The 27,733-nt window shown below is 38.4% G+C and overlaps 1 protein-coding gene across 8 annotated transcripts; it reads left to right on the top strand.

Moving 5' to 3' along the window:
* Window positions 1-70: 70 nt before the first annotated feature.
* LOC108360698 (uncharacterized) lies at window positions 71-27,667 on the top strand. 8 transcript variants are annotated; one of them, XM_017613094.1, is made up of 6 exons: window positions 2,094-2,351; window positions 2,426-2,885; window positions 3,190-4,728; window positions 16,345-20,061; window positions 20,179-20,326; window positions 26,978-27,667. In XM_017613094.1, exons 3-6 carry the CDS (start codon window positions 4,140-4,142, stop codon window positions 27,066-27,068), a joined length of 4,545 nt encoding a protein of 1,514 aa, XP_017468583.1. In that variant the 5' UTR covers window positions 2,094-2,351; window positions 2,426-2,885; window positions 3,190-4,139; the 3' UTR covers window positions 27,069-27,667. The 8 variants fall into 8 exon arrangements, with proteins under 8 accessions (XP_017468581.1, XP_017468588.1, XP_017468584.1 ...); XM_017613092.1 differs by lacking the exons at window positions 2,094-2,351; window positions 2,426-2,885 and adding an exon at window positions 71-169; XM_017613099.1 differs by lacking the exons at window positions 2,094-2,351; window positions 2,426-2,885; window positions 26,978-27,667 and adding exons at window positions 71-169; window positions 24,877-25,045.
* Window positions 27,668-27,733: the final 66 nt, after the last annotated feature.

The raw sequence follows: 27,733 nt of genomic DNA, 5'->3' as shown, positions 1-27,733 counted from the left end.
TTCTTTGAAACTAATATCTGGTTAAAAATAAAAGTACTTTCCTTTAATGGCATGCAACCCTGCGCACGAAATATGCGTATGACACATTCGCTCTCTTTGAAATGTCAGATGAGTCTAATTGGAAGAGTTTTTTATGCACAACGACAAGGCAGCATTACTTTTCCTGACGGTAGGTTTTTGGTGGTTATTTTATAAATAATCAACGAAAAAATTGCATTACTATGTAAGCAAAATATCTAAGAATGTGTGTATAAATAAATGGTGCAAAATTGTGTCTCGAAATTTGTGTAAAATAAGAATAAAATATGTCTGCACACTGATGGCAAAGAGGTGAAAAAAGCAAAATGCCAATACAGCTCCCGTCGCAAAGGCGTATCGCCGAGTGAGCACCCGAGCAGGCGTTTTGTTTGTTGTTACTGTGATAAGTGAATTCTGTACAAGGAATAGACGAAAAAGCTGGCCATACACTGGCTGAGCAAACGTTACATTTATAGAAAAAAAACCTTGTCCAGGCACTGGTGAATCCTTACGAGTTTTTAAAGTTACCTATATAAAACCAATTTTTGTGTTCTTTGTATGCTGAGTGCGATTCTCACACATGAAAAAATTCTAATTGGAAAAGAGCGTTGTTGAACTTGCTGTTCGTCAGGGTGTGACCGCAAATTGGCTTCCGTTTGTGGTGTTCACTGGTGTGTAAAATGCACCTGCACCAAATTCAACGCTGTTCAACAATGACACCCACCTGTTCTTTTCATACATTACGCTTTTCTACGGCCTAAAGCGCTTTGTTAACAAAATGCACATAAAATAAATATAAAAACGCTGTATTGTGTGCAATTATTGTAGAAAGTAGTAAATGGTTGCGACGATTTGTTTCTACATCCATTCATTAGTTTTTCCCTCATTTGTTGTGCCATAAGCAATTGTCAACTTGGTAGGTAATTGGCTGAATGCAATGGCAAATCGGTGAGACTTGCTCGATCTGATTGGAATTGGCTAAAATCAGAAAATGTGTTCAGGAGAGCAAGTAGTTAGTCTGTTCCAATAGCAGTCCGGTTTACAGGATTTAGTCAGAACTTACAGGAAGTCGTTCCTATTGACGTAAAACCTGTAAGTGGGAACACATTTGAGAGAGTAACTGAGCAACTGTTCCTAGTCAGAAGTTACAGGAGTTAGTCCGGAGATTTTTTTCCTGTAAGTTCATGAAAAGTGTCAAACGATCAGCTGATTTACATGTGCAAACAAAAACAGAAAGCCGCGAAAGCAAAGAACCTTATATTTGTTTAAAAATGGAAGTAAACAACGAAATATTTGAATATGTATAGATTTTAATAATTATTTAGTGATATTTCAGCCAAATCAGTGTAGTACCAATGACGTGTAAACAAACCGTCTGACGTTTTTACAGGAAATAGTGCTTTTTGCGTTCCTATGCACTTCTGCATCTGTTCTCCTTTTACTCTCATTTGAGAGCGTAAAATTGTAGTTTGACAGTTCCACAGGTTTTAGTCCGAAGTTCAAAGGAACAGACTAATTGACTCTCAAATTAGTGTATGATTTTTAAAGAAGATACCCGGAGCTCAGGTGAATTATTGCAAATATAAAACTTAGAATTTATTTAAAAATAAAATTGTTAAAATTTCTTATAAATTTTCGTTTCAATCGCTCACTTTTAGGATACACGGCAGCGGAACGACCCGAACGAACCTTGTCTAAGATAGTTTTGCTAGAGGTAAGGATGATGTGGAAACGCTATTTTAAGTTATTTTTGAAGATGACAATCTTTTAATGAATAACAATCCTGGGAAAATAGTCGCACTGGATTACATAATAAAAGTTTGAAGACTGATGGAGATAGTTGTCCTTCCATACAAAAGACTATTATCCAATGCATAAGCTTAGCATTGTGGCTCTTAGAAGTGAAACCACAGCTTTTAACTTTTAACAATATCCATGTCGTTGGAGCCGGGGAAACCCTGGTATTTGGGTGTGTGTTGAGAGCTGCATCGAACTGATTTTAGCTATTGCCGTGTTATTCATACAGTTTTTTTTTTCAAAATAGGAACATAGCTGGTTTATATGTATCTAAGAAGTTACATATTAACTAAAATAAAGTTCCAATAAAACCGGTTATTATATACGCCTCTACAACTCGACAGCACTGACGCTCTCTTTCTCAATTTAATTATAAATGCACGCTCTTGGCCGCTTGGTCAAAACAATTCAAGCGGCTATGACCACTAGTATAAGCCAATTGGATTCAGTGCTTTTGCTAATAGAGACGATTGGACATCAAAAGGCCAAATGCGCGGATAGTAGTCGTATATTTGCCGCATACTATTAATTTAATTGTGGGCTAATAAAGGAACAACGAAGAAAAAAACGTTGAAAACGATAGAAAAGAAGATTAAAAATTTCGCTATAGGTATAAACAAATAATACGTGGAGACGAGAATAACTCTAAGAACCGAACTCATTAGCATGATAAATGGAATAAAATTTAAATAATTAAGCGCTGATGGAAAATGCAATAATTAAATTTACTTAACAAACTAAGCTTAAAATTGTGAAAAGAAAAAGTAGCTACAATCTTTGCAGTTCGTAGACCGATGAAGTTTCGAAATTTAATGTTGTTGCTATTTGTTCGTATTTTGTGTAACACAAATAGACCGAGGCAGTGAATCGTCGCCCTTGGCCGTTGAACGTTTCTACTACATGTGGATGGGCAAAGTGGACGTGTACAAGCATCTGATACAGCTGACATTAAATTGCGGTAGCTGTAATTGTGTTTTTTTCTCCGTTTTTGCCCCTTTTCACTTTCAGTTTTCAATGCCATTGACGCACTCGTGTTTGCATGGAAGCCCAACAGTATACAAGTGGGATAGGTACTTGAAACAAAAAATCGAATGCGCCCAATTTCTTAAAATACAAGAATAAAGAAAACCTTGAAAATCTTCCAATTTGAACTTATTTTGCTGTTTCCATTGATCACGAATAGTTTTCGAAGAGTGTTTTGTGTACAAAAAATGCTAAAATTGGAAACTATGTATGCATTAGTGTCTGTTTGTAGGCACACAAGTTTTCAAATGGGCAAAGAACACACGCGCCTGCCTTGTAATTACATATGTTGTTGTTGTAATATTTATTTTTTCGCTAAGTTTAATTAATTTTTCTATATTCTCTACACAGTTGCTGATTTGTGGCTAATCAACCAACCGATGAACTAACCAGCCCACTTGCCGACCTGGATAGCACCGAACAACCAACCGCCCAATCATCACGTTAGTCAATCGCATTACACGTCATTGCATGTTAAGTTCTCCTGCAGTTCAACAATCAATCTATCGGAAAATTAGCATTTGAATAATTAGCGATTTCGGCAAAAATGTTGCTGAGAACAACAGTGACCGCGGCTGCCATTGGACGCATCGCGTCTGAAATATAAAAACAAATCGAGTACCAAGCAAAACTCGCAGCACTAAATGTTAACGAACTTTGCGAAAACATCAACAAGAACATCCGCAGTGGGAACAGGAATTTAACTTTTCGCAGAATAAAACAAAATAAATACTATATAGCCGACGGAGAGGTAACACCCACGGGCACTTACACACACGGACGCACTTACAAATCCATAAGCGAGCAAAAGCCACGAAGTCATCGGCACACATCACCCAGCGACACCCACCTTTCCCCACATTGACGCACACATACACACGCATATTTGTTTACATCCCAAAGCCAACCGCAGCACCTATATATTTTCTGTTGCTATTGTAACGTCTAGTGATAAGAACAAACGCACAAAGTAGAGTAGTATGAGCGAAGAAGTTAACGCAGCAAGATAGTCAACACAGCAGGAAAAGTCAGTGGAAGGCAGAGTAGCAAATTACAAAAAAGGGAAACGCGGGAAGGCGCAGTAACGCGGACTCAGCGTATAACACGCCTAGTTAATTAAATAATTGATTTATTATAACATTTTTAGTAAGCGTAAAAATTTCTCAACACTACTACAAATAGCATACACGAAGCCAAATAGCAGATACCTGCACGTTTTCTCTCAACTTGCCAATAAAAGGGAAAAACAATTCAAAACTGAAAAAAATTGCCTGCGTGTCTATGAATATTTAACCAACAATATGACATCATACGCGACCGCAAATGATTCTAACACCACAGCGGCAACAATGGAAAACATAAATGCGACGAATGATACCGCAACCGCTGTAGACGCGAACACAAACGCAAACGCAGGTGCGGAGAATGTCGATGGCATGCGAAACTTTCACACAACTGTTGAACGCTCGCCATATGAAAGTCCAACAACACCATCAACGTATGACTGTGATGTAGCGCGCAAATTAGGCGAGACAACATTGCTGCAGCAGCAGCAGCAAGAGCAACAAGATCAGCAATTGTTAGATACACCAATGAGCAATTGTTGCACTGACTATGAGTGCGATTCGTTTTCAGACGGGCATGAGAAGACCGATACAACACCGGAAAATCTGAAGAAGATTGATGATGTCATTGAGCAGCACCAACACTTAAAAAATCGCCCATCCTCGCATTATCTTAGTAATTCGCAAGCAATAGCATCTAACGCAGCAGATTTTGAAAGAGAGTTTTTTGGTGCTGGTGATGTTGGCTATGGAGTTGGGCTCGCCGCGGCAGTTGATGACTCAAATGCAAAATTTTGCTTTGGCAAACCGCTTTGCAAAGAAAAAGGTGAGCAAAGTTGAAAGTAGGCAAGAAAACGTAAATAGCTGACTAAACATATCGTCGTTTAAAGTACAAAACCGCGTATCAACAAAATGCAAATACGCGTATAAAGATAATGCAAAACCGCGTATGTGAGGTTGCATACATTATTTTCTAGAGAGTAAAAACACTAACATTTCATAATGGTTCTCTTTTTTAATAAAGCAATCGCGTTTCAGTCTAGTATATTTCATGACGAATGGATAAGGATATAGCCAAGAGCTTGTGTGAGCAAATCCAATTTTTGGCAGCAAATGTTAGTTACGCGGTTTTGCAGAATGACGATACGCGGTTTTGCACTTTATTTATTAGTCAGTAGTATAAATGAATGAAGTAGAATGACGACAGGTCGGCTGCTCCATACCAAAACACAGTATGTGCTGTACTGTGTTTTGATGTAGAGAAAACAGATACTTTGCTTTGGAATGGGAAAAGATTAAAATTTGTGTAGATACTAGGTTTTAGATGCGTCGTATCTCCGAAAATCTTGCAGCTATCAACAAATAGGCCTAGTTAAAAGATGCGTCTAACACACAGTATATCCCAAATTATAAAAACCCGATTTTCCGAGAAAATGTTGGATACTGTGTAATGAAATAGAGCAGCCGAAGTTTCCTAATTTGAATGATTGATACTTCAGAACAGAATACATGTTTTAGAGTTCGATAAACATATAGAAAATAGAATCTTTAAGAAAAATAAGTACAAGGCTGATATCCCCGCCGCACTCTACAATGAGACGTCGCACAAATTTACTGAGGGGCTTGTGATTTGGCTGGGCCCCGAAACCTTTTCTCCAGATTCACACCCATCAGTGACCAAATCTCTATTCGTATGGAATAGTAGCTTATGTCGAAAGACTGGCTTTAGTATAATGCGGCATTCGCAGCATACGATTGCGAATGACTCACTTGCGCCGAGCCTTTACTAAAGCCAGTCTTTCGACATAAGCTACTATTCCATACGAACACAGATATTGTTTCAAGCCCCATTATCATCTAGAATCTAGGTCACCGAATTTTCTCGATTTTAAAATCAGCTATGTATGTATTTATAGCACAGATGATATATCTGACGCAAGAGTATGACAGGCACTATTAGGTAGTAGTCATCAAGAGTCTAGTTTGAAACTGCGTTCCCAAATAGGTCTTATTTTCTTCTCCTGAGCTCATTCGATTACATAAATATTTCGCATTTAGGCACCATACAGTTATAAAATCACTGCATAAGAGTTAATCCAATCCAGCTAGAGCGGAATAATCACGGCATCATTCACTCGCAGTAAATTTATCTTTATAAACTGCTTTTTTATTAGCGTCTTACACGTACGCTCATGTATATTTTTGCCTTTTTTCCATGTATTTTCAACATTTAAAGCTTACGTTCATTGTTAACTTCATTGTGACTTATGTCTATGTGCGATGGCGGCTGGCTGTGCGGTTGCATTGACTTCGCTAAAAATGTTAATTGTCATTCAGATTGTATTCACGCCGTACTTGCCGCGCCGCGGCCAGCGCATTCACATATTTGGATTCGTAGATTCGCATACACAAACATATGCATATTCGCTTATTACCTAATTCGGTTTGCACAGTTTTTTCATTATTGTTATTATAATAAAATTATCTATTTTATTTCTATTTTTGTGTGTAGTAGTGAAGTAATGTTTTGTAAGTTGGTTAGTTGGTCCACCGTTTTACATATCAGGAAACTATAAACGTATGAATGTGTATGTGCTTAAGTTTTATTAGCTCAGCTGCGCGTTGAGTATATTTTGACCGATAGACCTCAATTAGTTAAAATGCTGGTTCCTGAAGTATTCAAAACCTGTAGTCAGCTAAAAATCTATGTTTATGCCTATTGTAAACATATTTTGCGTGAGTTTGCAAAAAAAAGCAATCATAGTGTGCCTAGAAACTTTTTTGTTGTGCACAACATTTCTCCATTTTCACTTTTGTTTACCTTTTATAACTTCTGTTTACTTATTTTCAACCACTCCATGCATGTTTACATAGCTATGCATATATGTATGTATGCATATATGTATGTACTCCCGATTGTGCATGAGTTACAATGCGCTAAGTGCTTAAGCCATGATTCACCTTTAGCCGTATAGAGTTGTTAAACAGCATAGCTCAGTACTAGTTTTTTTTTGTTGATTTGGCCACATTTGTAATTCTGTTGCGCTAATCTGTAGCGTATCTGACTTTATCTACAGCAACATTCGACGGAATTTTACTCCAGCCATTTCAGGTTGTAGCTTGTCGCACCCTGACATATATGACTCATTTTGTATTGTTATTCGGTTTTTACCTTTGTTTTTCTTTTTTTTTAACAAAGCAAATAATTTGCGAGTTTTAAGAACGTCTTTAACCAAATTTGGTTTTCAGTCACCTGTGCGCTCATTTGCATACAAATTTCATATTTTTTAATAATACAATATCTTTTTCAACTCGTCGCCCACGATCGTCGAGTTTCCTTTTTATACCTTTCATGAGCATGAAATGGAATTATAACTTTGGTCCGATGTTTGTAAGTACCAGAATAAAAAGAGATAGACCCATTAAAATGTATACTTATATGATCAGAATGTCGAGCTGAGTCGATTTAGCCATGTCCGTCTGTCCGTCTGTCCGTCTGTTTGTATGCAATCTAGTCTCTCAGTTTTCGAGATATCCGGATAAAATTTGGTAGGTGGGTGTATTTTTATAATGTATTAATCATTTGTCGGAACCGGAAGAATCGGACCACTATAACATATAGCTCCCATACAACTGATTGTTCAGATATGAGATTTTTCATTATAACTTCTCCATTTATGCAGCTACGAACATGAAATTTTGCCCTGTTTTCACTGATTATCAACAGAAGACTTACAGTGAAAATTACAAAGATCGGGTCACTATAACCTATAGCTCCCATACAACTGATTGTTCAGATATGAGATTTTTCGTTATAACTTCTCCATTTATGCAGCTACGAACATGAAATTTTGCAGTACTTGCACCCATTATCAACAGAATACTTACAGTGAAAATTACAAAGATCGGGTCACTATAACCTATAGCTCCCATACAACTGATTGTTCAGATATGGGATTTTACTCTAAAACTCCTTTATTTGAATAGCTAAAGCTATTGAAACAGCTTCGATAAATTTCGTAAGATATTTTATAAATAATAATACAAAGTCTACTGAGAAAATCGTCAAAATCTATGCTGTATAAGCTTTATCTCCTATAGCACTGATTGTTAAGATACCAGTTTTTGCCATATATCTCCTTTATGTAGGAAACTAAACCCAATAAATTGTGTTACCGGTTTACATACCGATCACATAGCAGTGAAAATCACTTAGATTGGTGCCATATAAAGTATATCTTCCATACCTCTGATTGTTTAGATGCGATTTTTTATATAAGTATGTAACTCCTCTATCGATGTATGCAGATGTATTCAAAAGCAGTAATCTGTCAAAGTAAAATTTGCAGATGTTCATGAAAGGTATGAAGCCTTCGGCATAGCCGAAGACAGCGCTGCTCTTACTTGTTTTATTTCATTTCTATCCCTTTCATGTTTCTTCTCTTAGTGATGGCAATGGTGTTGCTACTTGCTAGGTGCGTTTGGCCATACTTTACATCCACTTTCGTTAATATTCTTGCTTAATGCATAGGCCGGTTACTTCGCAGATGCCACGCAAACTCAGGAGCAGATGGAAATCAACTTGAGTCAATATCTTTATAAATACACACTAATATTCGCTGAAAGCAAGAATTTGATATGTACATGTTTTTATAGTAGCTTACCAATACTTACCTACATCAAAAGACCCAGATAAATGACTAGGATTTAAATGGTTAGCAAGGTTAAGGTTGCCTAACACCCAACTGTATAAAAGTTCCCCTGTTGTTGTAACCTCATACAAATTCCCTAAAGAGTTTTTGAGGAGTGATGCCGGAGATAAGAATCTGGGAATAAGAAGTAAATCCAGGTCGTCCTGGTAAAGTTCGCCCTACTGTCGTGAAAACGTTTACTTTGCTGGCATTTCGGCTCGTTGAACTTAAAGCCAAGAATGCGGATAAACTAAAGTTCATCTGGTGTCGGTACAGTCGTTTGGAAAAAGATGTGAGAGTGCCGTGAGGACTCTGGCCGCTTATGGAGCAGCCACTTCTGAGCCAGCTTACTAAGAAAATGTTTTATTATCCGGTTTTTATTTCCATGTTTTATAGTCCTCAGGATATCCCTCGCCATAATGCTCCGAGTTTGTTGCTCATAGCGTGAACGGCCAAAATGGATATATTTCACATCTTAATCTGCAGTGCACACAGGGAACAGAGGCGGATCCTCTAACCCGAGGCAGTGTAAATATTTTCGACAGCAACCATAGCTGGTTACAGACTGAGTTCGATTCACCCAAATTTTTGGAATTAGCGATTTAGAGGACTGTTCCGAGCGCTGCTCTCATACTTCCAGAGAATCTGCCTCCATATCTACTTTCTGCCATATTTCCTTTCTTAATTGCCTTTCGATGCATACCGTTTCATAAGTTGGCCTTTAATGCGCCCAGAGCGTTGCTTCTTGCAAGTAAATATTTAAATGTTCCAATAGCAGTCCGGTTTACAGGATTTAGTCAGAACTTACTGGAAGTCGTTCCTATAGGCATAAAACTTGTATGTGAGAACTCTTTTGAGAGAGTAACTGAGCAACTGTTCCTAGTCGGAAGTTAAGTCGGTGCTATACAGAAATATTAGCCGTCATCGATTCGCCAACAGTTCGCGAATGACGAAACGAACGAACTCAATGAGGTGCAACCAAACTCGCTATCGGCTATCCGTGCTAGCTAACCTTGTTGTTGCTTTCACATGCAAAATTCTTCTTTAAGCGACCGGAACCCAAACATAGCGAGCGAGAAGTGGCGAATCGATGACGGCTTTTGTTTGGCAAACTGCGTGCAATTGTTGTTGCATCAAACTCGGCGAGAGCGAGTTTGGCTACTCTCACAGGAAACTAATGTTGTTGGCCCAACTGTTGTAAAATTAGTATTGCCATAAAGAAAAACACGAGAGTCTGGCAAGCCTCACCGCTCTCAATTTCCGTAAGGCCATAACTTAAGAACCTAAAATCTACAGGTTCTTAAGTTTCTTACGGTAAGTTAAGTTTTAACTAACCGCTAACAGAGTTTCACAAATAATAGGTTGGCCAAAATATTAAGTTAAGTTACGGAAATTAAGTCTAGACTAACTGAGCTTTAATTGTTGTTATAAACAAAAAATGCAGTGATACCGAAAGACAGAACTGAATTTATGATGTAGGAGGTTCACAGCTTAGGCCACAGTTAATTGTCTATACATATCATAAAAAATATTAATTTGTGCACAATATGTACATATAAAATCATCATTTCGTGTTGGCAATAGCCACGAAAACCACAATCAGCATACAACCCTGTGACAAAATGTGCCATTTAATTTTCCAAACAAAAGTTTCTCTGCATAATACCGACCTTACACGATTTCAGAGACCATAACGATTATAAGAAATAAAATTAAATATTGCTCTATAATTACTACTCAACAATGGAAAAGTTGTTTTCGTCCCGCGAGACGATTATTGTTAAAATTTAAATTATTTTCTTCATCTCATAATAATTATATGGGACTTTTATATTTTTTTTGTATTTTTTGGTCTCCGGGGACGTTTATTTCAAGACGAAAATAATTTACGTCTTCATATAATAATTATATGGAATTTTTTTTTTCGTCTCTCGGGACGTTTATTTCATTAAGAATACGAATTACGTCTTCTCCTAATAATTATCAATAAAATAATGAAACTTCTTAATTGTGTTCGGAGATTTGACGAGTTAAATATTTAACGCCACGATTGGTCATGTATCGTTGCGTTCGATTTTCAAAAATGTGGTGTCAAATTAAAGGGCTTTGCTTTGTCCCCTTTCAGACACGTCAAGTCTTGCTTTCAAGTCTGCTCGTTCGTTGGTGAAGGAGGTGGGAAGAGAGGGGAAGAATACAGATACCTCCGTACCGTCAATTCGTTTCAAGTTTTCTTGTTCTCGTTTGATCTTTTCGTTGCTTCCCGTTTAAAGAACCAGTAGTTCAATTCAATAAAACTTGATGCGTGTGGAAGCAAAGAGAAAACACAAAAGAGAATGCGATAAAAATTGCTTTCAAGACTTGACGTGTCTGAAAGGAGACTTTTACGTGGTTTTAGTTTATTGAAAAGGGTTGCCAGATGCTAGCAAATTAAATTCCAATAATCGAGCTCGGAGATATTTGCGTTTAATTTCGTGAAATCGGCAGTACAAGTACAAATTCTATTAAGAGAAAACGTGGGACGTAAATCATTGTCGTCTTGAATTAAACACCACGAGGGACGAGAAAAATAAAAGTCGCATATAATTATTATGAAAAGACGTAAATAATTTCCATCTGAAAATAATCATCCCACGAGCCGAAAAAAGATATTTCTCGAAAATAATTATTATACAAAGACGAAAAAAATTTCGCTTAAAACAAGGCGACGTTTTTGATCCCAAATATTGGTATAATAATTATTTTGGGTCTCTGCACGATTTAGTCCGCAGTTTGTTCCCCTGTAAGCTTATGAAAAGTGTTACTTTCGTAAACAACAACAGAACGCGGTGAAAGCAAAGCGCCTTATATTTGTAAAAACAAAATTGAAGTAAACAACGAAATATTTGAATATGTATAGATTTTGATAAATATTTAATTATATTTCAGCCAAATCAATGTTGTGCCAATGACATGTAAACAAACCGACTTACGTTTTTACGGGAAATGTTGAAAATATAAATCATGTATATACGAAAACAAAAATTTTTCTCTCCACTTTCCCATTAACAATTCACAATAGAGCAGTTTTTTCACTTACCAACACTACCCTTCCGGTCGAGTATTTTTTAACCGACCTGGCTTAACTCGGATAAATAGCCGTGTTCTTTTGTAGCTCGGTTGCAAAAGAATGCACCTATTATGAACTAAAGATAAACCGTTTAGGGAGCTAACAGGGGGTCCCACAGAGAAGGGCTCTTTCCCTGCTGCTTTTTAATTATTAAAGCCCCTTCAAAAATCAGAGGGAGTCTCTATTGTCTCTTGTGCTGACGACTGCTCGATAATGGTGTCCGGGAATGGAATTGATGACTTTTGCTCGAAAGTAAACGGTTACCTCTCCAAACTTTCTCGCTTCTTCACTGCAAGAAGCCTAACACCCTCCCCCACAAAATCCTCGGCAACCCTTTTTACCACCTGGACGAAGGAGGGCAGACTACAGCTGGGAATTCACGTTGATGGCGAACCATTTCCGATAGTGAATAACCAAAAAAATTCTCAGAGTACCTTCGATAGTCTGCTCTCCTCGGAAAATGCAACCTCAATTGTCAATATCGTACAGAGCAGCAACCAGGTCCTTAATTCGCTAGCCTTAAACCCCTAGAGCAAATACAAAGAAAAGTTGTTGGCAACATACAAAGCAATTTACCGGCCGGTTCTAAACTATGCAGCGCCCGTGTGCTCGCCGGGGACTAGCAGGACGCATTGGACGAAGCTACAGACATGCCAGAACACGACGCTATGGGACTGCAACCGCATGCCTTCTTATGTCGCCACAGCACCACCACACGATGCTCTGCAGTTCTTAGTACGCTGTCTCATAGACTCGGGCACCCGAAAAGACAATTGCAGCAGTGCCCTCGCCTAGGCACGTCAGAAGGCAATCGATACAAACTGACGGACGAAATCCAGGGGTTCATAAAAAAACCTCTGGACCCGATTGCATACCGAAAGGCCAACAACGGGATTCACACGGAGCCGGTCTCGACTTACACCGACTGCCGAACACAACCACCTAACGTGGACGAGACAGAGCTTCGTCTGCCTCGGTAGAACCGCACTACCGTAGCTCAACTTCGCTCTGGCTACTGCAACAGGCTAAATTCCTACTTGAGCAGGATAAATACAGATGTGCCCAACGAGTGCCCGGCATGCGGGGTGTCCCATCACACTACTCGCGAATCGCTATGTCCTGTCACTGTCCCCATGGACTAGCCCAGTCGGAGTTGCACACTTCCTGGGTCTCCCGTTAGTTGAGTTTGACGACAACGATTGAGAGACAAGCCAATCTAGGCAGGCTGGGAAGATGCTACAACAATAACAACAACAACAACGGAGCTAACACCAGCTGTTTGTTAAATTAAAAAAAAAAATCTGCCTTGACAAAATTTGTGAAAGCGATTAATTTTTGTTTGGTTTTTAAAGAGTTGAATCGCGAGTTTTATCAAATAGTCTCCAGCAATATCAACATCACGCCTCTTCACGCGCCCCTCCCCGACGGCTATTGTTTGGGGTTTGTCTGCAGCGGTTATACTGGGTTCAAAATGTCGATCTGGTTGTATAAATGCAGGTATTATGAGATACATAAATTGCCTTGATTATTTAAAAGAGCTCAGAAGGTTGACTAAGATACAATTTTCATATTCAAAAACTTCAGTCAATACTCTTGGCAATTATACTAGAAATTTATGTATGATTGTAATTTACTTAGTAATAATACTATTTAGCAGAATGCTACTTAATTAAAATATATAAATAATTACCACTTCTTCGCATTCCATTTGTTTGTTTACGCTCCAAGCAAGTCCAGAGCATTCGCAAAACGCAGATATAATAAGATTGGTAATTACACACTTACATACTCAGATCTAATAAAATATACATTTCTATATATGTACATACATATGTAGCATGTGTACGGTGACCATCCGTCCTGTATTATATGGGACAGTCCTCTTTTTTGACCAATTGTCCTGGTAATTTCTCTATTTTATACGGGACGCCAAATGAACTGTATTCCTTTGCATGTCTTGTATTTGTCCCATATTCAGTGTTCGGCATTTCGATGCCTTAATAACAGTCCATTCAAATGGTATGCCTATGAATCAGTTTTAAGTGATGTTGGTATATGATCGTAATTTTCTCTATAACAAGTTATTAGGGTCTAATCTGAATGCCTGTGATTCGAATAGAGAAATACATACAGTGACCAAAATATAAATTAGGACTCGACATTTTGGCAAAGTTTGGCTATTTTTCTTTTGTAAAGCTCTTTTCCTAACAAAAACCATATAAATCCAAACTTCCGACTTTGTGCAAAAAAACTATAAAAAACTAATTTTGCAAAGTTTCACCTAACTTTTTAATCAGAATCTGTAGAAAAACATTTGGTTTGAAGTTGTGTAGCTCATTAAAATTTATTATAATAAAGTACAAGTGCAAGGTGTGCTGCTCATTTGCTTCTCTTTTAAAAATATTACCGATTATACTTTGTACGCAAAAACGCGCAGCGCCGTAAAAAAAAAATCCAAAAATTAACGTAAATCCTAGCTACTTCAAACATCCACTTTTATTGTACTAAAATTTGAGGAATTTTTTGTAACAAATTTTGTGGGGTAAAAATCTTAGAAAAATATCCTATAAGTTTGAAATGTTTCTTTAAGGGTGGTCTCTCAGCTCTAATACATTTAGGATCATTGAAGAAAGTTTTAAGATCTGTTAGCTTTTGTGCGAAAAATAGCGTATTCGGCCCCCATAAATATGGTCACCGTAAGCATGTGTATGCTTGGTCTGCCTTTTCGCTGTTTATATTTACAATAAATATACATATCTATATGTGCATATGTGCGTGGGCATTGCTGAATTGTTTATTATAAGCATTTATAGAGATTGCGCGTAATTATAGTGGAAACGGAATTGTTATCTACTAACGTTTTTACTTTTATTAGCAAAATATATAAAAAAAAAATTAACAAAATATAAAAGAGAAAACTCAAAGTGAAACGCAGAAAATCTGCGATAGATGGTCGAAAAAACAAATTCACTGTTCCCGTTGATGAGCTAAAGTGGAATATCGGCGCTTGCGAGGCAAAGTTCAGTGGAGAAGAAATGTAAAACGAGAGTTGCGTTCGAACTTTGAACTTCACCAGCCACTGAAGTGTGAAAAGATGCGCGTACGGCTTGGCTATGCGCGGCTGTAAGGAAACGGCAGTGGGGCTTCAGTGAAGCAAAAAAGAGTAGGTAGTTGATTTTGAAACTGGATTAAAAAATTTGATGCAATACAAAATAAAAATCTCTTGAAAATGCGCTGCATGCATTGCCAACATATCGAGCCATAACCGCCAAAAATATTAGGGACACGACATTTTGACCAGTTTTGGCTATTCTTCTTTTGATTGTTTAATGGTTGCTATTTTTTTATAACAAGTAATTTTTGGTGGCCGTTATGGTGTATTTAGTGGTAAGCAGTGCGCGCTTCCACTCCACAGCGCCTGGGTTTAAGCCCCGGTCAAAGCAACTTCGCAAAAAATTTAGAAAACAGGTTTTTTCTTAACAGCGGTCGTCCCTCGACAGGCAATGGCAAAACACCCGAGTGTATTTCTGCCATGGAAAACAGCTTTTCATAAAAAAATACAATCGCCGTTCGGAGTCGGCGTAAAACTGTAGGTCCCTCCACTTTGTGTGAAAACATCAAATATTTTTATGCAGATTTTTTTAGCCTAATTTGTTTTGTCATCTGAAGGGGACTTTATTCAAAAAGTTCTTTAAGAAATAATTTTTATTCATAAAAAACTCCATTGTTGGAGGTATTTTCAAATCGGTCCAGCTCGCTTAAATCTTAATATTTCTCCGAAAATTTTGGTGGACGTCTTAAAATATTATAAATTTTGTAATCCCGGCGGAAAAGCCGCAACTTTTTTTGGTGATACAGTCTAATGTACATAAAGAAAAATATTCCGACAAATTGATAACCTCCTCCTTTTTTAAAGTCGGTTCAAAATACAGTTCATTATCTAACAAACACCATATAAGTCCAAATATCAAACTTAAGAGAAAAATTCCATTTTACCAAAACAACCGACTTTTTATTAAGAGCTTTAAGAAAAAATCTAAGTATGCTGTTTTAAAGCTCATTTAATTCTAGCTTAAGAAAGTGCAAGTTTCAAGTGGCTAAGAAATCGCGTTAATTTTTGACAAGTTGAAATTCGGACTTATATGGGTTTTGTTAGTTATGGGTTATGTTTTTATAAAATAATAATAAACATTAAACAAAAAAAGAAAATAGTCAAAATGTGTTATTTTTCACATGACTATATGTATGTATGTAAATGTATCTTTCCGCTCCACTGTGCCATAACACCAAACGTAATTGTCCAATAAGCAACAACAGCAAATGTAACAAACAACATGCGTACGCAATCGTTGCTCGAGGGTAATCAAAAACAATCACTAAAGCAAAGCGTATGAAACAAATTGGTACATTTGCTTCACTTTTCCGCACCCGCCAACCCACCACCTCACCGCTGCGACTCAGCCAATGGCTGGCTGCCTTGTGCGATTCCAAAGCTGCACAAATCGCAATCACTTGCGCACATTTTCATTTTTGTACATTTTGTAAAATTTGTTCACAGTTTTTTCCATTTCGTTTTCACTTAATAATTGCAATATGCGCTTAATGTAATTGTATTTTTTTTCTCTCAATTCCTATATTTTCGTAGAAATGTTGAGCAAAAGCGAACGCATAGAAAGCCATGGCCGCAGCAGCAGCATCGACTGTGGTTCGACTGTCGATTTGAGCAAAAGCAAGCTGAGTGCCGACGGCAACGGCAGTGACAGTGGTTGTGTTACACCGTCCACAATGTCGGACATCAATATGGGGGCGCTGATCGTTAGCGGCGGCGGTGCAGAGAATAGCGAATCGTTACAGCACGACGATGATTCATCAGCTTCCAATGCAACTAATACCACAACAACAGCAACAACCAATAAACAATCGTACGCTTTTACAATCGACAACTTCAATGACAGCGGCTGCGATCCGGAGACAGCGAAAGCGCGTTACAAAAGCATGATGGAGCGTTTTCAGAGTCGTCATCGACGCGGCGCTTCCATGTCTAAGCTGGAAGCGGGTGATGCTGCCAACAAGGAGTCGACAATGACTAGCTCGGTATCTGCCACACCGCTGAGTGGCCACACACGCCACAGTGCGCGCAACAACGGCAACACAGCAGACAATTCACACGATAATGGTGCTCTCGGCGGCGGCGGAGATGCGTCGAAGGTGAAATTGCGTGTGCGTGATCGTAGCACGTCGCGCGTCCGGGATGCCAGCAAGCGCCACAGTTGGTCACCGCGTTCCAGCACACAGGAGCAACAGTTGCACGGGGGGCCCGGCCAGCATGCGCGAAACGCGCAGACACCGTCTGCAGCACGCGCTGCCCACATAAACGCCAATGAACGTGCCAACAGCGCGCAGAAGCCGCTGCCACCAACGCGTAAAAACGCCAGCAAGCAGAAGCCACCGCCGCTACAGTTGCCCAAAGGCGCGGTCAACCTAGTCGCGAATCGCACGCAGTTCACGCCACGCTCGACCGCTATGCAACTAGCGCTGCAAAAGGTTGACTTCTTGTGCGTGCAACCCCCGCTTGCCGAATTGAAGAACTACAACCTGGAGGCAGATAACATTAGTGAGACGGGGACGTATACGCTGGATGGCGATAACTACACCGAGGAGGAGAAGGATCTCATGAACATCGATAAGAGCGCGAAGCAGGCGCTTAAAGCACAACAGCGCCCGAAGAATTTGCAGCTCAGCTCAAGTGTGTGTGAGAGCAACACTAAGATACCAGTGCATGTGAACAACAATCGCACAAATGTGCTCGAGGTGAACTACTACCACGATGCGGAGGCGGAACAAGTGCCGCAATCGCCGCGCGCTTACACTGAGCGCGATCTCATACTGGGTTCGCATGAGTCGGCTGGCGCATACTTAGAGAAAATCAAGTCACGTGTGCTACGCAACGCCTCGGCAACAAAGTCTGCGCCGCCGGTCGCGGACGAAGTCGAGGAGAAGACGCCTACGGAAGATGACGGTGATTTAGGTTGCTTCACGAGCGTTACAACTAGCGGCGTGCTGGCCAAGAAGAGCGCGCTCGATCCACGTCCGCGGCTGACTCGCAAATCTGGGTTGTCCACATCACAAATCGATTCTTCAGAGTATGTTAGCAATGAGACAAAGCTGAAGACAAACACGGCCAGCGCTTACGCAGGCGGCGGCTTCACGGACCACCAAAAGGCCGAATATCGTTTGAATTTGTTTACAAATCAAAAGGACAACACACAGGCGAAGTTTGCCGCCACGCGCAGTTACATTGAATCGCCGCCGGAGACGCCAACACACCAGAAACTATCCGATGCGGCGGTGCTGAAGACGGCGCAAACGAAAAACGATTGGATACAGGAGTGGGCGCGTAATGCGCGTGCACGCAGCCTCGCTTCAGAAACGTCCAAGACGCGCGTACATGCCGACGCGTCGCATACGGCGTTGATGACGCGCAGCTACACATGCGCCTCCGATACAGCTGCTGCCGATTCGCTCACCGACGATAGCATTTACAATAGTAAACAGTGCGTCAGCGCTGCCAAGCTGAATCGCAGTCTAGCCGAGCGTTACCGCTTGTCAGGCGAATGTGACTATTCAAGCGATCCAACGTTGTCGAGCGGCGCGTACAGCAGCAGCGGCCAGAAGGCCGAGGGCATTTGCAAGCCACCAAAGAGTCCTTCGAAAATACCCTCACCGCTGCATTCGATTGGACGTGCGCGCAGTGCAAGTCGTACGCGCCCACCGCTACAAAATGTGCTGCTACAGGGCGGCGTCGGCGACGAAGAGGCGGATATTTATTTGCAAAAGACAGCGGCTGCTATCAGCAACCTGCAGCAGTCTCTGTCTCGCAAGAATTCGCTGAAATCGCCGCCCACTACACATTCTTCAGCGTCGCCACGTGCGCACTCAGCACGCTCGCACGCCCATTCCTCAGCGCTGTACTCGCCGCCAGATGACTGCGGCAGCCCCCAGCATGGACTGGGCTCGCCTACCTCTGCGGCCAGCGGAAGCGCCTACCATTACTCACCGCTGCATCGGCGTGTCGCTTCGAACGATCCATACGGCCGCAATGCACAGCATTTGCAACTGATGACGAGCAGCTTCAATGAGCAGCAATTGAAGTTGCTCACCAGCGGTGAATACCTGTCGCGGCAAATGCGCGCGCGTAAGAATTCCTTCGATGGCAATATTGGCAACTCGCCAGCGCGGCGCGCAGCTGCAGTGGCAGCGGCAAATGCGCAGGCACAAGCACAAGCGCAAGCTCGCCAAAGTGGTCAGGAGTCGCCATTGCGTCGTTCCAGTTCGTTTTCGGCGAAATTAGCGACGACTCAGCGCGCGGCGCGTCCACAGTTCTCCAACATCTACACACCACCGGCGGCGCGGCACAATTACTCGCTGGTTAGCGGCGGCGATGGGCAATCCGCAACGGCGGTGGCAGTCAGTAATAGCAGCATTATGAAAAAATCGGCAAGCAGCAACAATTTCCGCCAAGCAATCGGGGACTACGATGAAAATTTCCAATATTACATCAACGACGAGGATGACATCGGCGAAGAGTATTATTCAAGCGGTGCTGAAGAGATCGAAGAAGAGTATGACGACGCGGAGCACTATTACCAACACGACGATGATATGCAAGCGGCAGCAGGGAACACATCAGCTGTACCTCTGTCAAATACGCGCCTCAACAAGGCGTTACTGATGCGCATCGAGCGTAGCAAGCAACGTGTAAGTGGCGGCGGCTTCAGTTCCGGTTCGGGAAAGCCGTCCTCAGCGCCCGTATCGAAGTTGCAGCAGCAGCAGGGCGGTTCATGCGGCGTAATGGCATGCCCCAACACGCCTGAACTACCACGGCGTGGCATACGCAATGCACCACGTTCAGCCGGCGCCGCAACGGCGCGTCAGTCAGTGCCGCGTGACACCAGTCTCAGTCGGTTGGCATCACAGGTACCCAACTCTTTGGCCTCGGCGAAGAAGCAGCTACTGCAAACCGCCGCCGCCGTGCCCTCAGCAGCGAAGCTGACAAATCAACGCGTGCAACCCAAGTATTTGGACATTTCGAAGTACAAACCGGTGCAGGGCAATAATTTTCTACGCAAGAACGAATCGAAAAGCACTTTGAAGACATCGACATTGGCCGGCGATGTGATGAAACGTAGTCCGAGTAGCTCATCGATGGGGTTGAGTCGTGCGGATCCGACACGCACCAGCAATCGCAGTGTACGCTCGGTGGCTTCGTGCATGACCACCAGCGGCACTACGCTTGGCGGTGGTGGTGGTGGCAGTGGCGGCAGTGGTCGAGCCTCATCAGCGGTGCGTAGAGACCAGTCGGGTGAGTACCATCACGCTTTAATGCATTTGCATGCATTTGGTTTTATGCTGCCTTATTTTGTTGGAAACGTGAGTGGCATTTTCGATCGTAATTCTATTTCAATATACATTTTTACAGTCACTAAACAAAAAGAGGCTGAAATGGCGATGTGGAAGCGACGCTCCACGTACGATCCAATGAAGGCAGCAGCAGAAGATCGCCGCAAGAAGGAGGAGGCCAAACGTTTGACGCTCGCCAAGAATATGGGCGAAATGCCATGCGAGAGGTAAGGCAGTTACTTGATAATTTTGTTGCTTTTATTACATATGTTGTATGTGTTTATTCTGTTTGTGAGCGAAAGGTATTGATTCTAAACTGTGTTGTATATGTATTACCTATGTTGACACAAGGTTTAGAGTACTTAAGGCCAGGTTGTTAAGGTAATTTTAAATTGTCTATTTATTTATATTCCGCTGTTTAGTAAACGTTTATGATAATACTTAGCAGTTATTGTAGGTAGAAGCAACATACATACATCCGTGCATACATGCATATGCGTTTGGAATGTTTCGCGTGTCAGTCAGACAGGTATAGCGTACATAGGTAGATCGATTTTAGTTACGGCACTGATGGAATAATAAGCTTAGCTGATCACAAAAAAACTATAAATATAAAAAATTATAGTAGATCCAAAAGCTAGCCTAGTAGTGCACTAAAAGCAAATTAATACAGTGCACATCGTTGAAATATCTTTTTTTTGGCACACAGAAAAAATTATTTGAAATATTTTGATGGTTATTTTTAACAGAAAAAGTTGTAAATATCCATCAAAATCGATCACACAAATTATAAAAAAAAATGAAAAAAAAAAAAATAAAAAAATAATTCAAAAAAATTTAAAATGAATTAAGGAAATAGTTTTACATAACACAAAAAATTATAAAAATTTATAAAAAAAAACTATAACATTAAAAAAATTAAGCATTTTAAACATTTTTAAAATTGACTTTCTGTAACTTCACGGCGTATGTATGTATTTACATTTCAGATATTGATACATACATACATACTTGTACACAAAATACACACGCACATAGCTAGAAAATATACACCAAACGAAATACGAGCTCAGAAATTAGTTATGAATTTTGATAACTTTTACATGTATATAACAATTGTAAATAATATTTTATATTTTTTAATTACATTTTTTATTTTTATATGAAATAATAATTTAGCTTAGACCAGGTGAATGGTAAAACGTATGCAAAAACTTTTAAAATTCAAATTGGGTTGCAGTTTTTTATGATATGGTTAAACATTTTTCAGGGTGGCGGTTATTAAAAAGAAAAAACTAATAATAGTAAATCCTAAAATTGAAAAGTAAAATAATATCTATTTAAAAATTAGCAAAAACTAATGAAAAACTAATGAGAAAAATTAAAAAAAAAATAAATAAATGAAAACAAAAATTAAAAAATACATAAAATATTGACAGAAAATAAAAAGTTTACAAAAAATTTTAATTTCAAACGTCAAAAAATTTATGAAAAAATAGTAATTAGTAAATTAAAAATTAATTATATTTTTAATATTTTTATTAAGCTTTGTACCTCGATTTTTTATTAGGAAAAATTGAAAAAGCAACAAAGTCTAAGCGGTAGAAGTTATAGCAACTATTTCGGAGATCACCACATCTCCTCACCAGACTTCTTGTTTCTAGACTTCAGCAGAAGCGTTAATCACTGAGCTATGTACACCCCGTAAACTCTTGTTGCTAATTAATTTTTCCTTATTCAACCAGTAGATCAAGTGAGTGCATGGTGTTTTTTGTTTAATATTTGCCATGTTTTTCAAGTTAAAATTTTTTTGTTATTTTTTTTTTTAAATATGGTTCATGCTTTAGTTAAATCCACAGAAGTCAAACTTTCAAACTTTATACAGAACTTAGAAAAATTCAACGAATTTTCGTCTAAAGTTTACCCTTTTTAATCTGAATTTTTAGAAAAATCTTGAGTACGCAGATAAATCGCTTTTTTAATTCGAGCGAAAGAGGATCAAGTTTTAAGCGGTTAAAAAATGATTTTTTCGGCTTTATGCATATAAAAGTGCATAGCGTTAATTTTTTAATTTTGTTTGCAACAGTCACTTGCATTTTATTCTACAAGAAATTCCCTTTTTATGGTAAAAAGTGCAAAAAGCCGTCAGCAATTAAAAATCATTAAAAATCAGATTACAAAGGTCAAAATTTAGACGAAAATTCTAAGCTCTGTATAAAGTTTGAAAGTTTGACTTATGTATGTGGTTTTAATTAAAGCATAAACAATATTTTTATAAACAAGTAACAAAAAATTTTAACTTGAAAAACATTGCAAATATTAAAAAAAACACCATGCATTCACTTTTGATTGTCAACTTACAAAAAAATATTCCGATAAGTTGATAACCTCCTGCTCCTTTTATCGGAATCGGTTAAATTTTGAACTAAAACATTTATAAAAACCAATTTAAAAATTAATAAAATAAAAATAAAAAATAAAATCTGAAAGAATAAAAAATAAAAACGGATTACATATGTATAAAAAATTAGTTAAAAAGTTAATAAAACTAATGAAAAATATGACAAGAAAAAACTAACTATTTGAAGATTTTAACTAAATATTCGTGGCTTAAATTACACTGGTTTATAGCAAAAATATTCAATGGATGTCACTATCCAATTTCCATGTAGAATTGCGATTCCGAAAAATCGAGTTAATTTTTTTTCTATGGATACGTTTTTGTGATACTTGCAATTTACCGTTATTCAGCTTAAAACAAAAAGTGTTTCCACTTAATCACGTATATCTCACGATCATTTAACAATCTTAAAATGAGATACGTCAAATCAAAGCTAATGAAATTCTCCATTAAACAGTTACACATCACTTTCCGATAGGACTGATAGTTTCTGACAAATAAATTAATCATTCCAGTTTTTCTTATTTATTTTTTAATGAAACAGTTAAAAAAATCAAACTTTAACAGAAGAAAAATTAAAAAAATAACAGGTTCTGTGTCAAATTTTAGCCAGTTACTAATGAAGGCCGCTGTGGTGTAGTGGTAAGCAGTGCGCGCGCTTCCACTCCACAATGCCTGGGTGCAAACCCTGGTCAAAGCAACATCGCAAAAATATAGAAAAAAGGTTTTTTCTTATCAGCGGTCGTCCCTCGGCAGGCAATGGCAAACCCCCGAGTGTATTTCTGCCATGAAAAACAGCTTCTCATAACAATACAATCGCCGTTCGGTCCCTCCGCTTTGTGTGACAACATCAAGGCGCACGCCACAAATCGGAGGAGAAGCTCGGTCAAACACTAACATATGTGTAAGCGCCAATCTATTATTATTACAGTGCTATCTGGGTCGAGTGAACTAATTAATGCAAGACCAGTTCATAAAATGCAGATTGTTCACTATATCCAGATTGAGTTTTTTTGTTCTTTAAAATCAATTTTATTGCGCAGTACGTCGTTTGAAGTTAAATTTTTAAGTACTCGGAAATGTCGTCTTTTCCCTCAGCTAATGCCAACACATGTTTCCGGTGGATGTTGTATCGTTGTCGTCAAGCTCTATTAGCGGTAGACCCAGGAAGCGTGCAGCCTCGATGGGGTCTGTCCATAAGGCCAGAGGCGTTAGCAGGGTGGGGTTTAGTGGGCATGTGAAGAGATGCTGCGAGTCATGGGGCTTTTCTCCGAATGCGGGGAATTCATTTGGCACATCAGCATTTNAGAGTACTCAATGGAAAAATTTTCATGTTCACTCTTTCGAGGTGTTCGTAGCATCGGGTGTTCACTCCAGCCAGATAACACTGTATTAATGAAGGAAAGCGAGGGATAAATAAAGAAGTAATGAGTGGTCAAATGAAAATAAGCAAAGATTTTTTGTATGAAAAATGAGCAGGAAAGGAAGTTACTCATACGCCACGTACACCTGAGCAACACGCTTTTCTACTCATATTTCATACAAAAAATCCTTGCGNGACCACTCATTACTTCTTTATTTATCAATAGCTTTTCTTCATTAGTAACATGATTTTTTTTTGTTGTAACAGAACAGGATTTAGCACAAATGTAAAAATTTGGCACAGAACCTGTTATTTTTTAAATTTTTCTTCTGTTAAAGTTTGATTTTTTTCCTTTTTTCAATAAAAAATATAAAAAACTGGAATGATTAATTAATTTGTCAGAAACTATCAGTCCTATCGGAAAGTGATGTATATATGGTTTATGGAGAATTTTATTAGCTTTGATTTTCATTTTAAGATTGTTAAGATATTTGTGATTAAGTGGAACCATTTTTTGTTTTAAGTGGAATAACGGTAAATATTCTACATAGAAATTGGATATTGGCGTCTGGCGAACAAAAACCAAACTAAAATTTGTGATCCAGTGTTATTTAACATAAATCACACGTGAATTTCTTATCGAAAACTCATGTTCTTAAAATCCGCTTCCTCATATCAAAATTCGGTTTCGGAATTTTATATACCTCTGCACCTCATTGTACACTTAAATACTTAATCTTATGCCATACTTTATGCAATATTTTTTACAACAAACCGCTTATTGCAGTGTAACTCAACAATTTTGCTTTTATTCACTTGTTTACCATACTTACTATATGATTTCTTTCTAATTTATTCACCACACCGACCACCAAAAAAACCGACATACATACAAATACAAAATAAAAATAAAAATTTACAAAACCAACAATCAACTTCAACATCACCAACGTATAAATCACCACCTACCAATACCCTAATACAACACCTGTTTACTACCTGCCACCTTCTAGGCCATCACGATCTCCCTACCGCCGTGGGCAATTATGACCGGAAGGGTTGCTTATAACTGATTTCTAAGCATAACGACAAACGACAAATACTTTATTGTTATACCTATTGCCAATTTTACCACAAAATAATCCCAACCACAACGTCAGCATATAAGTGAAAAACAATTAAGAAATATTCGTAAAAAAATCATTAGTCACCTGCTCCTTGCAAATTATTGGCGTCGGCTTTGCAAACCACTTTGAGCGATTAACACTGTTTATAACTTTTGATTGGCATGCGAATTAGCAATGCTAATTAAGCCATTCAAGTGTGGATTGTGAGGCGCTAAATGCAAGGAACGCAGTGTGTTTTGAATACAGCAACAGACGAAAAGTAAAAACAAAGCGAAAAAAGAAAGAGCAAGCCCATGGCGTCTAGCGCGGTAGTGGGGACTTGGGTAAAGCTACGACAAAAACAACAAGAAAACTAAACAAAACGAAACAATGCGAAAAATAAGAAAAACTCTATTACCTACTAATAACCGAAACTACCAAGAAGTAAGTGAAGCGAAACGAGCGAACAAGCGAATTCGAAAACTAAGAACGTTAATTCAAATCAGATGGAAAATGAAGAAGGTCGTCACCGAGAGCAACAGTCGCCAAAGCGTAGATGCATATATTTAGGCGTTACATATTTTAACAAATTAAACGAACTGTTATATTCAACAACAACGAACCAGTAAATCAAGCGCTACAAATGAATGCAACGAAGCGAGTTAGTTGCTTACTGTCATCATTAGTTATTGTTGTTGTTCACTTTGTGCACGTTCTGTATGGTGCATTAAAGGCTGTAGTGGCTTCAGCGTTAACCATCAATAGCCACTTTCGGCATCATTCTTCAACATTAACTGTTTGCTGTTGTTCTTGTTGTTGCTGATGCATTTTATTTTTGTCATTTTACATTAACTAATGCTCGCCGTACGATTTGCGGAAAAAATGAGTTGTTCATCTGCAGTTCATTAAATCGCATCAGAGAAATTTAAAAAGTTGCATACCTGCCAGCACTTACTTACGTGTAGTTGCTGTGCTTTATTGAGCTGTGGTCGCGCTTACTTCATACACACGCTCACTGCGTTCTTATTTGCTGTAGTTAGTACCTTCTTAATTTACATACATACTTACTTTTGCTCCATTTAATCATTAGTCGTTTGTCTTGTTGCAGTTTGTTATCAAAGTAGCGTGATTGTGAAATTTCTTGATTGAATTAACTAACTGATTTACTATTAAAATCGCGCTTTCAGTCACATTGATCATAATTTTCTGGTACTAATAAAGCGCTCATTCAAGTTGGAAATTAGTAAAGGCATACAATTACAAATTCATACTTACATACCTGAGAATGCAGTTCACACCTGACTAACCTCTACATTATCACTGCTAATTTCATTCACTTTCATTGATTTGCTGCCTTGGTTTAACACATTTTACATTTGTACATAACAGCATAAAACACAAACGCATATATTGACTCATACAAATAAATGGCAAACGATTTTTTATATCCAATACTTTTTTTAGTGGTTTTTAAATAATAATCTAAACAAGATTTTTATTCTTTTAAATTTGTTGAGAGCATAGTTAAAATTTTTTTAATTTTACCTTTCTGATGGGAATCGCCTTAATGATTCCTAGCTCTTTAAACACTTAAAACAGCCTTCGCGAAAGAGGTTATATTGAACTTCTGGTTGTTGGTATCAAATTGCGTTAATGACATTGATTTTCTCAATACCCTGTAGGTGGCGGGTTACACTCACATTCCAAAATTCAATTTATTTAGAGGCTTTGCATTGGTGTCAAATAGAGCAAATCATTCTTTTCGTTGACTTTTTGCATTGGGTATAAAAAATATAGGTACATTAAGCTCTCAAACTAACAGACAATACTTTAACCAAAAACATTAGTTGAAATCTTAATTTATCTTCATATTATATACTTATTATTAGTTGCATTTTACCGCATTTGATTTGCATTTTTTCGAAAGCATTTGCAATTGCAAAATATCATACGCATAAAACCTCTAAATACAATTCATTCATTACGCTTTTTGACTTATTCCCAACAGCGCTACACGTACGCCGCCGCCACCTTTCAAGCAGCAACAACTATCGCTGGACGAGCAATGGACCGAATATGGTGAAGAAGAAAGCGTCTAAGCCCGAGTCTACTGGCGACAAGTGACAATTTTATACCAGTTTAAAAGAAGATAGGAAATTCAGCGAACAAATTTTAAGCTAACTAATGGGCGGCTAAAATACGAACAAATGCGCAAAGGAAAAAGCTTTGAAAAGTGATACATAGGAACTACTACATATAAAATATAAAAATTAAAGAGAGAACTCTATTCATAGTAATTGTTTAACAAAAAAATTTAAATATGAGAACTAATACAGAAGCAGATGTAACACATAAACGTTAATTAAGCGTATGGAGAATGCTAAGTGAATGAATTGTGAAGCGACTAAGTTCTGTATTCCAAGCGTGCTGTGCTGTCTTGGCTTGATACTTGAAAAAAGGAAATAGCTTGAAAAATAACGAAAAATATTAACTAAATAAATATATTTAATAAAAAATGATTTACATACATAGATAAATATGCAACTATTTTGTGAATGGCAGCCATACACATGCTATTTGTGTATGCGTGATAGTAAACTAAAAACACACACATTCAGAATTATTTCTGCAAATACTAACTAATAAAAGCTGAAATATAAATGTATGTACATATATGATTGCGATTTGATTTTGTTTTTCTAAAATGAACTATATAGTAAATGTGTGAAATGTATTAATAGAAAAACTATGAAAAATACTCGAC

Source organism: Rhagoletis zephyria, unplaced genomic scaffold, assembly GCF_001687245.7.
Source record: "Rhagoletis zephyria isolate East Lansing unplaced genomic scaffold, Rhagoletis_zephyria_1.1 Rzeph_scaffold_00611, whole genome shotgun sequence".
Taxonomy (NCBI): domain Eukaryota; kingdom Metazoa; phylum Arthropoda; class Insecta; order Diptera; family Tephritidae; genus Rhagoletis; species Rhagoletis zephyria.
The sequence above is the reverse complement of the archived record's forward strand: the minus strand, read 5'-3'. Positions and strand labels throughout refer to the sequence as shown.